We start from the raw sequence: 15,707 nt of genomic DNA on the forward strand, positions 1-15,707 counted from the left end.
CTTTTCAATATATAAACACGCCTACGGATCCCTATATTACATGTTGATAGCTAGAGAGATTATATATCTAGTCCTTTTCAATACATAAACACGCCTATGGATCCCTGACCCACGGCAGCCAAACACCAGAGTAGCCCGCTGTAGCTTTCATACTCTTCTTTTAATTCGATTTGGATATAACTGAAGTGGGACCTGTGGTTTTTGGGTAAATGTCTCCATAGCCAATGGTTGTCATAGTAATAAATGCCCAGTAGATGGACGGGGACACATAGAGATAATTATCGTACGCGTCAGAATGTTCGAACGAGAAGAAAAGGATTCCAATTAGCACACAGTTGACGATCATGACGCCAACATACATAAACATTGTCCGCTTACTTTTAAACAGTGCCAGGAGAAGAAGTGCGAGCGAGCGATTGGCCTTCAAGACGCGATAGAACCGGATGTACTTCAACATTCGAAGAAATCCGAGTATCTGGAGCAAACTAGGGGTGTGTAGTGTTCTCCACAATAACAAACGGACATGGCTAGTTATCAGGGTAACGGCACAGGCCAGTAGAGCGAGGATGTCCAGAACATTGATGACGCTGAGGAAGAATCTTGCTTTATATGGGGACATGATGAAGCGTGTCAACACATCCAGGAGGAAGACTACATTCGCCAAGTCCAAAACGTGCAAACAGCATATACCCCTACAAAAGTTATTAAACAACATTGCATACCACTAAAAAAGAACATTCCCCTACAAAAGTTATAGAACAGCATAACAAATCACTACAAAAGTTATAAAACAACATAATATATCCCTACAAAAGTTATAAAACAATATTATGTATCTCTACAAAAGTTATAGAACAACATTACATACACTATAAAAGTTAAAGAACATTACATACCCCTGTAATAATATAAAACAACCTGATATACCCCTACAAAAGTTATAGAACAGCATTGCATAGCTTTACAAAAGTTGTAGAACAACTTTACATACCCTTACAAAAGTTAAAAACAACATTATGTTCCCCTACAAAAGTTATAGAACAACATTATATACGCCTACAAAAGTTATAAATCAACATTACATACGCCTACAAAAGTTATAGATCAACATTACATACGCCTACAAAAGTTATAGATCAGCATTACATACGCCTACAAAAGTTATAGATCAACATAACATACGCCTACAAAAGTTATAGACCAATATTGCATACGCCTACAAAAGTTATAGAACAACATTACATACGCCTACAAAAGTTATAGATCAACATGACATACCCCTACAATAGTAATAGATCAACATTACATACGCCTACAAAAGTTATAGATCAACATTACATACGCCTACAAAAGTTATAAATCAACATTACATACGCCTACAAAAGTTATAGATTAACATTACATACGCCTACAAAAGTTATAGATCAACATAACATACGCCTACAAAAGTTATAGATCAGCATTACATACGCCTACAAAAGTTATAGATCAATATTACATACGCCTACAAAAGTTATAGAACAACATTACATACGCCTACAAAAGTTATAGATCAACATTACATACGCCTTCAAAAGTTATAGAACAACATTGCATACCCCTACAAAAGTTATAGACCAATATTGCATACGCCTACAAAAGTTATAGAACAACATAACATACGGCTACAAAAGTTATAGATCAACATGACATACCCCTACAAAAGTAATAGATCAACATTACATACGCCTACAAAAGTTATAGCTCAACATTACATACGCCTACAAAAGTTATAGATCAACATTACATACGCCAACAAAAATTAGATCAACATTACATACGCCTACAAAAGTTATAGAACAACATAACATACGCCTACAAAAGTTATAGCTCAACATTGCATACGCCCACAAAAGTTATAGATCAACATTACATACGCCTACAAAAGTTATAGAACAACATTACATACGCCTACAAAAGTTATAGATCAACATAACATACGCCTACAAAAGTTATAGATCAACATTGCATACCTCTACAAAAGTTATAGATCAACATTACATACGCCAACAAAAATTAGATCAACATTACATCCGCCTACAAAAGTTATAGAACAACATAACATACGGCTACAAAAGTTATGGATCAACATGACATACCCCTACAAAAGTAATAGATCAACATTACATACGCCTACAAAAGTTAATACGCCTACAAAAGTTATAGAACAACATTACATACGCCCACAAAAGTTATAGATCAACATTGCATACGCCTACAAAAGTTATATATCAACATTACATACGCCTACATACAAAAGTTATAGAACAACATAACATACGCCTACAAAAGTTATAGCTCAACATTGCATACGCCCACAAAAGTTATAGATCAACATTACATACGCCTACAAAAGTTATAAAACAACATTACATACGCCTACAAAAGTTATAGACCAATATTGCATACGCCTACAAAAGTTATATAACAACATAACATACGGCTACAAAAGTTATAGATCAACATTGCATACGCCTACAAAAGTTATATATCAACATTACATACGCCTACATACAAAAGTTATAGAACAACATAACATACGCCTACAAAAGTTATAGAACAACATTGCATACCCCTACAAAAGTTATAGACCAACATTACATACGCCTACAAAAGTTATAGCTCAACATTACATACGCCTACAAAAGTTATAGAACAACATTACATACGCCTACAAAAGTTATAGACCAATATTGCATACGCCTACAAAAGTTATATAACAACATAACATACGGCTACAAAAGTTATAGATCAACATTGCATACGCCTACAAAAGTTATATATCAACATTACATACGCCTACAATATGTATTGATCAACATTACAAAAGTTAAAACAACAATACATATCCTCACAAAAGAACCACTATACAAACATCTATAAAATTAGAAGAAATTTGATTGAAATATAACTAACATAAAATACATATGTAAACTAATACAATCGAAACGTTAACGTTAATAGGACATCATTAATGTATCAATAAGCAGTTAAGTAAAGCTCTCGTTATGTTATTAATGCATAGATACATATCGATACATAAATACATATTGATATATAAATAATATACCTAGTTAATATTAATTGAAGTTATGCTAATGGTATCACCGTTTGTCAAAATAATAGAATATGATTTAAATAATGTTTTTGTCAATACAAAACCACACTGGAGTACAATCAAAATAGTAGAACACGGTTTAAGTCATAAGTGTATTATGATCACGTTAAAACTAAGATCAATATAATCAGTCATGTCCTAAAGTGTTAGGAAGGAAGATATAATTCCCAGGTGAATAGTTGACAAACACGAGGCTAGCCGAGTGTTTAGAAACTTAAATACCCAGGGGTGCGAACGTTTTTCTCTCTCTGGGTAATATAATGTTGTTCTATGTGTCATTTTATATTCTATTTCTATAGGAATTACCTTGCAAGGAGGATTGGACCCAGTAATATAGAATGAGTATTGAAAACATGTAAAATAAATGCAAAATAGATATTCTCCCTGGTCAATAAATGCCTACTGAGTTATCTGTGACAATGTGTCAAATACTTTTTTATTGAAAATCTAAAGAACATTTAAAAAAAACTAGACACTTTGTAGCAGTTGAACATGATACAGGAATATGTATACGCAATATGAATTGCCCAAATCGCATGGATTACTTCTTTACAAAATGCAATTCTAAGACTGAGTGTAAGACGTTTTGCATTGCGATCATATGTGTCGCTCACCAAAATAAAACACAATGTTTAGAACACCTTAATAGCATACCTTGGCCATCAGTGAAGAGGAGGGATATTCCAGGAGGTTCCAGATCGTGGACGTCACCTTCTCGGCCTTTTGAAGCATCTGCATACCATTAGGGAAAACTGGAAGCTCCATGTCCAGTAATCTCATCGTCTTCTCCACGCCGTCATCTTTGTACAGAACCCGCCAACAACAACTGGAAACGAGGCCAGCTGATATATCCCAAAATTGTAACTCCTCACGAATCTGACGTCCACAAACTGTTTCCGGGAGATGCAGGACACCATTTCTGTAAAAATCCAGTATACATCCGAATACAGCTGGATTTCTGTCAAAGAAGAATTCCGTGTGCTCTCCTTTTATCTCATTGATTCTTTCGTGTAGCCGGCCAAGTTTCGAACTGGGGAGTCTTTGTAGTGTGGCCCAGGTAGTTGAGAATTTCGTCCCGCCTACGTTGAAATGTACCTGGTCGGCCATTGGTCCGTTACAAACCTTGATATAAATAAAACTGTACGTCAAAGCATATATTTAAAGCAAGTTCGGGTCAAAACACGTTATTAACTCGTTCAACCCTGAAGACATATTTTACCTCTTCCAATTCAAAGGTTTGAATAGTTCATTATGAAATTTCAGGGGTGAATGAGTTAATCAACAAGAAAGGGGCAAATATCAACACGACTATTTCTTCATAGAATTTACCAGATACCACAATATAATCTAAACAAACGGTAAACAACGGGAGTCAGAACTAATGTTTAAACCTTTAAAACTGAATCACAATCTACCATCTTACTGGTTGGTTAAACCATTCTACCCTACAGTTTTAAACTGTACTTGTCCAGTCTTTTATTTGGTAAGGTTCACATGTGACTTTAGGAGTGAATGGGTTGAGCGACCACTGAGATGGTAGTTTTGTTCTGACGGTGCCACATGGTAACAGCTAGACAATCTTTGATAACATCTAAATTAAAAACGACTTGTGAGTGCTCAACTTTTGTCACGTGTTTATCCAAATCCTTTCCGTAATTATATTAAGGCTTATGTAAATAAGCCAGGTTTAAATGAACAAATTATTTAATACTGACTACAAATCATTATTTGAAAGAATTATTTAGGAAGTACACTATAAAACTTATAGAACTATTTATATAAACTAAGAATTTTATGTTTATTAGGTAACGATGTGATCATATATAGTGTAAGGTAAAGATGTAATATGATATGTAGTGTTAGACAATCCTAAATATAGATAACCGCTTTAGAGCATTCTGATTGGTTGGGGTATAGTTGGTCATTGTTTTCACAGGCTCTGTAGCAGAAAGACGTCACAATCTTTGTCTTTGAAAATCACGGTACTTTGTCTTTGAAAACACGCTAAATTTCTAAATCAATCGGATATAAATTAATACGGACTGTTGTTGTTTCAACTAGTGAACTACAATCATTTGGGAATATATTACCAGCTACAGGTGTTATGTTCTTTACCTAGACACAACTAACCACACATCAGGTCAAGATGGCTTCTCAAAACATGTGCTTTTATTACCCATCATGCAATACATTACATAATACAAATTACCGACATAGCATCCGTCAGCATCCGTAACCGATCCGCTACGGAGCGTTTACAACCACTTGTACATACAATGTACAGAAACACTACATCCCTCCACCCACAGTGAAGACATTCGCCGATTGTGAGATGCTGTTCTCTTGAAATTAAAGTTTCCCATATAACTAGAAATGAAATGAACTGTTAACTCTTGAATCAAAAACTCTTGCACAGATAGAGTGCATCAATAAACACAGTCAATAATGCGCGATACCAACGCTGAACACTTAAGTTTACCAAGTTCATAGAACACAGTTCATCCTTACTTAAAGCTTAACAGAAACTCAAAATAATGTGTTCAATGCTAGCTAATCACGAACATACTCCTTCAAGTACGATGGTGGTTTACGCGGTCTTTGGGGTCTCCTTGAAGGTTCTCCTGGACTAATCGACGATTTTGTTGATGGTACAGGTGTCGATGTGTTATCTGCAGGCTTTGGTTTACCAACTGAGTTGTTTGGCTCAGTAACCGGTACAGATACAGGTACAGAGGTAGGTATGGTGTCATAAAAGTCTTTGTCGGGGTCGACTTCTTTCACAGGGAGACAATGTCTTTGCCTTAAGTGGTCTACATGGCGTCTAGCCACTGTTCCATTTTCCCCCTTTATGGTATAGGACACGGGTCCATTTCGCGACACGATTTCACCCGATTTCCACTTAGGTCCAGCATAGAAGTTCTTCGCGAATATGGAATCTCCCTCAGCGAAATGACGTTCCTTCGTGTGCTGATCATGTTGTTTCTTCTGCAACAGCTGTTGTTGCTGTACACGCTCACGAACTTCAGGACGAACTAAGTCAAGTTTTGTCCTGACTCTACGGTTGAACAAGAGTTCCGCTGGAGACAATCCAGTTGTTGTTTGCGGTGTTGACCGATACGCTAGGAGATAACGACAAAGTTTTTTATCCAGACTACCCTCTGTGTTCTGTTGTTTCTTCATGCCCTCCTTGAATCCCCGCACTGCCCGCTCTGCCAGTCCGTTTGAAGCGGGGTGGTGTGGCGAAGTCCTTACATGTTTTATGCCATTCTCTGACATAAAAACACTGAATTCCTCACTCACGAAGCACGGACCGTTGTCCGACACTAACATTTCTGGCAATCCATGTTGCGCAAACACGCACCGCAGTCTCTCGATAGTGATTGCCGATGTGGATGAGTTTGTAACCAAAATCTCAACCCACTTACTGTATGCGTCAATGACGACCAGGTACATGTGACCCAGAAATGGACCTGCGTAGTCCACATGTACGCGTGACCATGGCCTCGATGGCCAGTCCCATGAATGAAGTGGTGCCATTGCCGGTATGGAAGCCTGTAGTTGACACGACTCACAACACTTCACTCGCTCCTCGATTTCGGCGTCAATGCCTGGCCACCAGACGTACCCTCGAGCTAAACTTTTCATCTTGACGATGCCTGGGTGACCTTCATGAAGGGCGTCGAGCAACGATGCTCGTCCAAATGTAGGGATTACTACGCGATTCCCCCACAGTAGAACATCCTCATACAGATTGAGTTCATGTCTCCGGTTGTGATAGGGTTTTAACCGTTCATTCGGACACTTCTCTCCCCAACCTCTGTACACCCAGCCGATAACTTCCTGTAACGTAGGGTCCTGTTTTGTCCAGGTTTGCACTTGCTCAAAGGTTACGGGCGAAGAGTTAAGCGTGTCCATCATCAAAATCATTTCTCCTGGAACTGGTACCTCATCTACAGTTTCACTCAGAGGTAATCGACTAAGCCCATCGGCGTTAGCATTCAATGTTCCCGGACGGTAGATTAAGTCATACTCGTATGCCGCGAGTAGAAGCGCCCACCTCTGGATGCGCGCAGATGCCATAGTCGGAATGGCCCGATCAGTCTTGAAAATCCCCAATAACGGCTTGTGATCTGTATATATGGTAAATGTCCTTCCATATAAATACTGGTGAAACTTTTTCACACCAAAGATAAGGGCTGCGCCCTCCTTATCCAATTGAGAGTAGTTCTTTTCAGCCGGTGCCAGCGAACGCGACGCGTAGGCGATAGGCCGTTCCTTGCCGTCTGGCTCGACATGCGATAGAACCGCACCAAGGCCATAAGGAGAAGCATCACACGACAACACTAGCTTCTTCTTCGGATCGTAATGCACGAGTACCGTATCCGACTGTAAAAGTTCCTTGGCCTTGACGAACGCATTTTCTTCGCGTTTTCCCCACTTCCAGTCAGTCTCCTTGGCTAACAACATGTGAAGTGGTGCAAGCACTGTGCTTATGTTGGGTAAATAGCACGCATAATAGTTAAGCATACCAAGGAAAGCCTGAAGTTCTTTCACGTTCCTGGGCGCAGGAGCGTCCTTGATGGCTCTAACCTTGACCTCAATCGGTTGCATGCCCTCTCCAGTGATCCTGTGACCCAAATACTCAACTTCTTCCTTCATGAAAAAGCATTTACTCTTTTTCAAGTGTATACCCGCATTCTCCAGTTTGGTCAAAACCAGTTCTAAGTTCTTGATATGACTCTGTCGATCCCTCCCGGCGACTAAGATGTCGTCGACACGAACTATCACTTGCGGTACACCTTGAAGGATATTTTCCATTGTCCTCTGGAAAATTCCGGGAGCTGACGAAATCCCATATGGTAGACGATTATAGCAAAACAGGCCCTTATGGGTATTGATTGTTGTGTAGGGTTTCGACTCGGTGTCCAACTCTAACTGCTGATAAGCCTGGCTCAAATCCAGTTTCGAGTAGAAAGCTCCACCTCCAAGACTAGCATACAAATCTTCAGTCTTAGGGATTGGGTAGTTGTCCAACTTACTCACTTGATTTACAGTTACTTTGTAATCACCACAGATACGAATGGTAGAATCCGACTTGACAATGGGTACGATAGGTGTCGCCCACTCTGACATTTCAACAGGCTCAATGGTGCCTTCCTGCACCAGTCTATCCAGTTCCGTTTCAATCTTTTCCCGCAATGCGTATGGAACTGGTCTTGCCTTGAAATAACGCGGTTTCTCGTTCTGATCCACATATATCTTGGCTTTAAAGTTTTTCACTTTACCCAGTCCTCCTGCAAAGACTGCCTTATGCTTATCAAGCACTGTCTGTAGTTCATGATCCTCACTGACCTTGAATATCTCAGCCCAGTTCAACTTTATTTTCCCTAGCCAGTCGCGTCCCATGAGATTCGGACCGTTACCCTTGACTATTACAATCAACATTTCTCTCGTAAAGTTACGATAGCACACTGTGAGTACGCACTCGCCCAAAGTAGGCACACTTGCCCCTGTGTATGTGCGTAACTTGACCTGGGTGGGTTTGAGTTCGAGTCCAGTATCCTCAGATAACTCGCGAAATGTTGTTTCACTCAACACTGAAATTCCAGCGCCTGTATCGATTTCCATGTCCACATTCTTACCCCCTATTTGAAGTTTGACATGGTAGGGTTTCCTTGATTCCCCAATGTGATTGATGTGATACATCATGTACATCTCGTCCTCAGAATCCTCCATCATATGGACCTTGGAAGGCTGTTTGCTGTACTGACCACTTTGCCTTTTATACAGCTTGCCTGACTTATCCCCCTCCTTGTTGGGGCACTTATCCCTAATGTGTCCCTTTTGACCACACTTGTAACATTCATAGTCCTTAAACCTGCATGTGTGAGGTTTATGCTTCCCTCCACACCGCCAACATGGTTTGTCATGTCTATCAGTACTTCCAGAACTTTGATGTCCCTTGTTGAACTGTTTATTGTTTTTGGATTTCGCGCTTTGCGAAGACTGTAACTTGTTGACTTGTTCCTTTGAACTAGTAGATTGTTGAAGGTCTATTACGTTTTTCTTCGCTAATTCTATCGAATATGCGATGTCAAATGCCTTTTTGAATGTTAATTCACTCTCCGACAACAACCGACGTTGAATGCGATCTTCATTAATTCCGCAAACTATTCTGTCTCTCAACATATTGTCTAAGGTTTCTCCATAGTTACAGTGTTCCGCTAAATGCCTCAAACTCGCAACATAATCTGACACAGTTTCTCCCGCACTTCGAAATCTGTTATGGAATTTATAACGTTCAACAATTTCTGATGGTTTTGGCTGATAATGGCCCTGTACTATTGCCACAAGTTCATCATATGTCTTATCGCCCGGTTTAGCCGGTACAAGGAGATCGCACATGAGCTTGTACACTTTTCCGCCACAAACGCGCAATAGGATTGACTTACATTTTGCCTTGTCTGCATCGTCCGTGTTTCCGATGTTATTCGCATCAAAATAATGTCCCAGACGTTCTGTATAGTGTTCCCACGTTCCGACCGCCTCCTCAAAAGCGTCGATTTTACCAAACGTCGCTGTCATGTTTGTCCTCGTCGCCAATTGTTATGTTCTTTACCTAGACACAACTAACCACACATCAGGTCAAGATGGCTTCTCAAAACATGTGCTTTTATTACCCATCATGCAATACATTACATAATACAAATTACCGACATAGCATCTGTCAGCATCCGTAACCGATCCGCTACGGAGCGTTTACAACCACTTGTACATACAATGTACAGAAGCACTACAACAGGTGGATGTGAATCATATGTGAACGTAAATTGCGTTTCTACGTGGGACCATTTTGAAGTGTCAACATTGAAACAATTTCTTAATTCTGTGGAGTCCCGAGACATAAGCGGACCCGTGAAGGAACAACAACTTCTAAGTAAGAATACATAAGAATAATACCTACTAGTGTATTTTAGGGACGCAATTCGTTCAGAGGATAGGCCTACGAGAGCAATATGATCGAGTGACGATCAGACTAGTATCCCATCAATTTGTAGCGACCTCTCGATCGCGGGACCATGGCTAGTCGTCGACCCAGATCCACAACTAGAAATACACCTTGGGACTCAACAAACCCAGCAAATTGGACGATAACTCAGTTACGAGAAAAGTTAGCTCGAATTGGGATAATCGCGCCATCAACTGGTATTACGAAAGCGGCTTTAAAGGCCATGTACCTCGAAAACGCGGGACACATCGCGAGACGACAAACTCCAATTACTGGAGGAAATGAAACCGCAAGTAACATTCTTTCTGACTTGGCTACGGTAACAGATGGCAAAAACATGAACACTGATCGAAATGGCGAATTTTGGAGTCAACTCTCCGTCGGAACAGGGGAACTACATTCTGACGCGGAGGGGCCTTCATCCAGTCAAAACGCATCACAACTCGCACAAGTCACACAGTCTACGCGGCGTAGTGATACAGCCTCTAACTCCGCGGAGCACATTCCAGCGGAAGTTGTTAACAGCAGCACAAACATGGCGGCGCCCACACAACATGACTCCTCGGTGATTCACGGGGTCTTGGCATCTATGCAGAGTATGTAGCAAACTGTCCTCGGTCTTCAACAGACGGTGATGTCTCTCATAGGAACAAGAGACGGACGACGGGAATCAACGACGCCTATTCAGGAGCCGGAATACACCCTTTCAACAGCTTACGATGCGTTGAGAAGGCCGGACACTGCCGTGACTACGACCACACAAGGTGGGTACACCACACAAGGTATAGCTTCAGAAAGCTTGCCGCATCTCGACATAGTGTCAGATACAAATAAGAAAAAGATCCTTGAAGGCAGGTACGTTAATTTGGCATCCCTTCTCATACCAAAATATGACACCGAACGTACGGAAGAACAAATACGGAGGGGTATTTACATTAATCTCGGTGACAACGAGACCAGAGGTTAAATAAACCTCTGAATATTGCTGAATTTATCACAGCGTTCGGGAACTATAAGCGAATTATGTTCGGGAAGTTTCCGAAAAGGAGGGGAGAAATGGATACCTATGAGGCTAATATAATTGATCTCTCAAACGTGTATGGTCAAAGGTTTTATGACGACCACTGCCAGTTTGCTCTCAAGGCAGCAACAGCTCTGCGGGACACCAACCAAAAAGTAAATTGGGGAATGAAAGACTATGGACTGTTGGCCATGGTGATGGGTAATACCAGAGTGAACGTGTGCCAACTCTGTGGTTTGACATCACATTCCACATCATTCTGTCCCCAACAGAGAAACAGGAAGTCCGGTCAAGGTCACGGAAAACTGTTTGCACCTCATGCGCAACATAACATCACACCACAATTGCAAGGATCCAAAGAGACAGACAAGTACGGCCGTACTAAAATCAAAATTGATGGTTTCGAGGCATGTAACAATTTCAATGACGGGAAATGTCACTACGACACTGGATGCCGGTTCAAACACATATGTGTTTCGTGCAAGTCAACCAGTCACGGGGCAAAAACATGTCGCAAAAACCAAAATCAATGACTAATTCAAAGGCAGAATTCGGACAAGGAAAGAGATAACAACAAGGCTACCACTCATATTAACATTTCGAGATTGAGACAAGCACTTTCAAATCATCCAGATAAGGCTTTCGTTAATTATTTGTACGATGGTCTAAGCAATGGTTTTGACACCATGATATCTATCATTAAACTAACAACAAAGGTATGTAGGAACCTTAGGTCTGCAGTTAGTGATGAAACTACGGTTGACAAGCTGATAGAGAGCGAAGTTCACAAAGGGTTTCGACGTGGGCCATATGAACAATTGCCTTTCTCGTCATATAGAGTGAGCCCTATAGGTGTAGCGTACGGTAAATATTCAGGAAAGCCGCACCTAATAGTGGACCTTTCGTCACCCCATGAGGACGAGGACCACCCTAGTGTTAATGACTTGATCAATAAAGAGGAATGTTCTCTATCTTATGTCCGTATTGACGATGCCATCACATTAATCAAACAACTAGGCAAAGATACTACCATGTTTAAAACGGATATATCCGACGCTTTTAAGTTGATGCCGGTACATCCTTCACAGTGGCATCTGTACTGTATAAGTTGGAAGGGTTTGTATTATTACTATACTAAGTTGGCATTTGGGTGTCGGTCTAGCCCAAAAAAATTCGACACTCTCACAGGCTATATGCTGGATAGCAAAACATAATTATGGCATTAACCATATTCTACACCTTTTGGATGATTTTATCACATTTGAGGAACCAGATAAGTGTGGTGATAGAAATATGGAAATGTTGTATCTCATTTTCAATAGTCTCAATATTCCAATGGCTCTTCACAAAACATGCGGACCGAGTACGGTGATTGAGTACCTCGGCATCATCCTGGACTCGAATAAAATGGAGGCAAGACTACCTGATGACAAACTAAAACGTGACACATACATTCTTCAATCATTCCAGAATCGCACATCATGCTCTAAAAGAGAACTACTACAACTTTTAGGTCATTTAAATTTTGCGAGCAAAGTGGTCATTCCGGGTCGTAGTTTCGTTTCTCACATCATCAAGCTGTCGACCACGGTGAAGGCATTGCACCACCATATCAAACTGACCAAGGAATGTAGGGAAGACATTAATATGTGGCTGATCTTTCTGGAATACTGGAACGGATCAGCAGTTTTTTATGATCAACTCGTTACTGCATCAGAGGACATTAAGTTATTTACTGATGCGTCGGGAACTAAAGGTTTCGGGGGATACTTGCAGGGTCAGTGGTTTGACCAGTCTTGGCCACCAAATATACAGGAACTAGTTAAAAGCAACGAGGAGTTATCGATAGCCTTCAAAGAGCTATATCCCATAGTAGTAGCCGCTATTATTTGGGGACATAGATGGAGAGGACTGCGAATCATGTTCATGTGTGATAACACTGCGACTGTCGCCATCTTACAAAAAGGACGTTCTAAATCAGCACACATTATGTCACTTATGAGGCGTTTAACTATGTGTGCAGCTCGGAATATGTTTGTAGTGACTTCTAAACATGTACCGGGCAAATGTAACTCGATAGCTGACTCTTTATCTCGTTTGCAGATGACCCGGTTCAGACAACCCGAGGCCGACCGCATTCCATGCCGGGTGCCACACCCGTCGGACATCTTGTGGAGCTCGAAGGGGTGATAGACAGTCTCTGGGAAAAAGCTATTGCCCCAAGCACAACACAGGCTTATAACACAGGTTTTAAGACTTTCATACAGTTTCTCCTGATGACAGGCATCATCGCGTGTGTAAAATACAACGAAATGTGTGTCACTGAGGATATATTGATATATTTCGTAACCCATTGTCACAATAACAATCTTTCGTATGCTACAATTAAGTCGTATCTCTGTGGTATCAAATTCATGTGTATTAAAGAGAATATACCATACACAAGTAGTACAAGTCTAAACCGCATGCAGCCAGTACTGGGAGGAGTTAAACGTTCACGCGTGAAGACTGTGGAACCTAGATACCCGATAACTTTCAACATTCTATCAAAAGTGTGTGTTTATCTTCGCCGCAATTCAAATTATTTCTGTGACCTCATGTTAGAAACAGTGTGTACAGTGGCATTCTTTGGATTTTTGAGATGCGGTGAATTTACTGTCAAATCTGAATTTGACCATAGTAGTAATTTATGTGTAGGTGATATGACAATTGCTGATGATTATGTACTTCTGTATCTGAAAACATCTAAGACGGATCCATTTAGAGAGGGAGTGACGCTGAAATTGGTTAAGACTAACAACAGTGTATGTCCTTATAGAGCATGTAGCAAGTATATGGAAACACGACAAAGACAAGAGCCCTCCATGAATGACCCCTTGTTCGTGACAGATAAATGACACGCTCTTAGTAGAACCGTGTTTATAGCTAAATTAAGGCATGTACTCGAATGTCTAGGCATTAACTCGGAACTTTACAATGGGTATTCCTTCCGTATAGGTGCAGCTGCATCCGCTGCCGCTGCACATGTGGAGGACCACCTTATCAAAGTGCTCGGTAGGTGGTCCTCAGACGCGTACTGTAGATATATATACGAACACCACAAGCTACTATCAGAGATGCTCACATTGCATTGACAGTTTCGTATACATAAGAATATACGTCATATAAACAAATGAACACTGTACATGTGCACACGATTATTTCAAAGCCAACAACAGACTTTGAACTCCCTTGTAGTGTTTTTTTAGTTGCGTTTCATACTTGTGTGTTTTGTTGTTTATATATTAAAATACTTGTATAATTACATGTATATATACATTCTCTTTACCCATAATATAAGGCTTTTTGGGGTACTCAGCTTATATCACTCGCATAATACACCTGAGTATTGGCCTGGTTTTCATTCGGATACGAAGAGGGAGGCATTCCTCATTCAAGCTTCCCCAAAAATATTCATATATAAATTTATTTTGGAATTATGAACATAATTCATTTAATAGTAAGTCACATAGCTACCCTGCGACAAATAAATACTCTCATATATAAGGTGCTATTCCTCCTCGGGCTTAGGTTTGCAAGGCAATACGAACATGTAGTAATCTGTTGCAACAAAGTTTGCGCAGCTACAGTTTATATCTTTGCACCTATATGCAGTATCTGTTGCAGGATAACCTGCACAAATACAATAGCATATACCAAGGCGATCAATCAAGTTTTGTGGTAATCTGTCGCTGCTAAAGCCCGAACAGCCACAACTAATCTGCGAACAATTTGTAGTAATCGATGAGACTTTATCTGCACCACTACAAATTCACTGCCTAAACTGAGAGGAAGAATAGTACTACAAAAAAATGCAAGTGTTAAGTTGAGTCTACCCCACATGCCAAATCTTTATTTTATTATGATGTATTTTGATATTTATATGTTGTATGATATGTTGTGATGATCAGTGAAGAAGATGTAGATAATTAAATGTTGTACATAACTATACATGTCTATTATTTGTTCAATTTAAACCACATGCACATCGGACAATACCATGCAGTGCGGTAGTGTGCTACACCCTTAATAGCTACAGAGATTCATTTGGTACTGGCAGCACATTTCGTAGTATACACACCTGACTGAGCCAGCATTTGTAAATTATGAATGGCTTATTTGCATCTACCGTCCTTTTTCAACAGTAGCTTAGACCTATCTGGATGTCCATGTTGATGGCACTAGCATCACTGATGAGTCCTAGTAAGACTAACAGCTCTATAACGCAGTGTCACTCATTTCTGACATGCCAGATTTTCTGCCTGTTATGGAAGCCACGCACCGCAATATGCGCGTGTTAAGGCCACCAAGATATCGATGTTAAAAAGCAATGCTCTTCCTGTAAATGGTTTCTTCAATCTTACGATAATAGGCTAAAATCTTAGATCGTGTTTTTATGTGAAATTCGTATTGTTATTGTAGTTGTTAATTCCCTGCACACCTTTTATTGAATGTTTAAAGGTACCGTAAAACAAAATCAA

General features: G+C 40.2%; 2 protein-coding genes across 2 annotated transcripts; both read right to left on the minus strand.

The window, feature by feature from the left end:
* Positions 1-145: 145 nt before the first annotated feature.
* Positions 146-15,408, minus strand: LOC110454175 (potassium voltage-gated channel protein Shaw-like). Its single transcript, XM_021503554.1, has 3 exons — positions 15,308-15,408; positions 3,812-4,279; positions 146-692 (listed from the first exon to the last, which is right to left on the minus strand). Exons 2-3 carry the CDS (start codon positions 4,262-4,264, stop codon positions 606-608), a joined length of 540 nt encoding a protein of 179 aa, XP_021359229.1. The 5' UTR covers positions 4,265-4,279; positions 15,308-15,408; the 3' UTR covers positions 146-605.
* On the minus strand, positions 5,563-8,977 carry LOC110454154 (uncharacterized protein K02A2.6-like). The gene is made up of 2 exons (XM_021503532.1): positions 5,966-8,977; positions 5,563-5,917 (listed from the first exon to the last, which is right to left on the minus strand). Exons 1-2 carry the CDS (start codon positions 8,894-8,896, stop codon positions 5,708-5,710), a joined length of 3,141 nt encoding a protein of 1,046 aa, XP_021359207.1. The 5' UTR covers positions 8,897-8,977; the 3' UTR covers positions 5,563-5,707.
* Positions 15,409-15,707: the final 299 nt, after the last annotated feature.

The sequence above is a fragment of the Mizuhopecten yessoensis genome, unplaced genomic scaffold, assembly GCF_002113885.1.
Source record: "Mizuhopecten yessoensis strain PY_sf001 unplaced genomic scaffold, ASM211388v2 scaffold905, whole genome shotgun sequence".
In the NCBI taxonomy this organism is placed as follows: domain Eukaryota; kingdom Metazoa; phylum Mollusca; class Bivalvia; order Pectinida; family Pectinidae; genus Mizuhopecten; species Mizuhopecten yessoensis.

Bases quoted from the DNA above. Each gene is read 5' to 3' on its own strand.
- LOC110454175 (XM_021503554.1), bottom strand. From the start codon at position 4,264: ATGGCCGACCAGGTACATTTCAACGTAGGCGGGACGAAATTCTCAACT. The intron at 693-3,811 runs GTATGCTATTAA...TAACTTTTGTAG, and splicing joins CCTCTTCACTGATGGCCAAG to GGGTATATGCTGTTTGCACG.
- LOC110454154 (XM_021503532.1), bottom strand. From the start codon at position 8,896: ATGATGGAGGATTCTGAGGACGAGATGTACATGATGTATCACATCAAT. The intron at 5,918-5,965 runs CACTTAAGGCAA...GTCGACCCCGAC, and splicing joins TGGCTAGACGCCATGTAGAC to AAAGACTTTTATGACACCAT.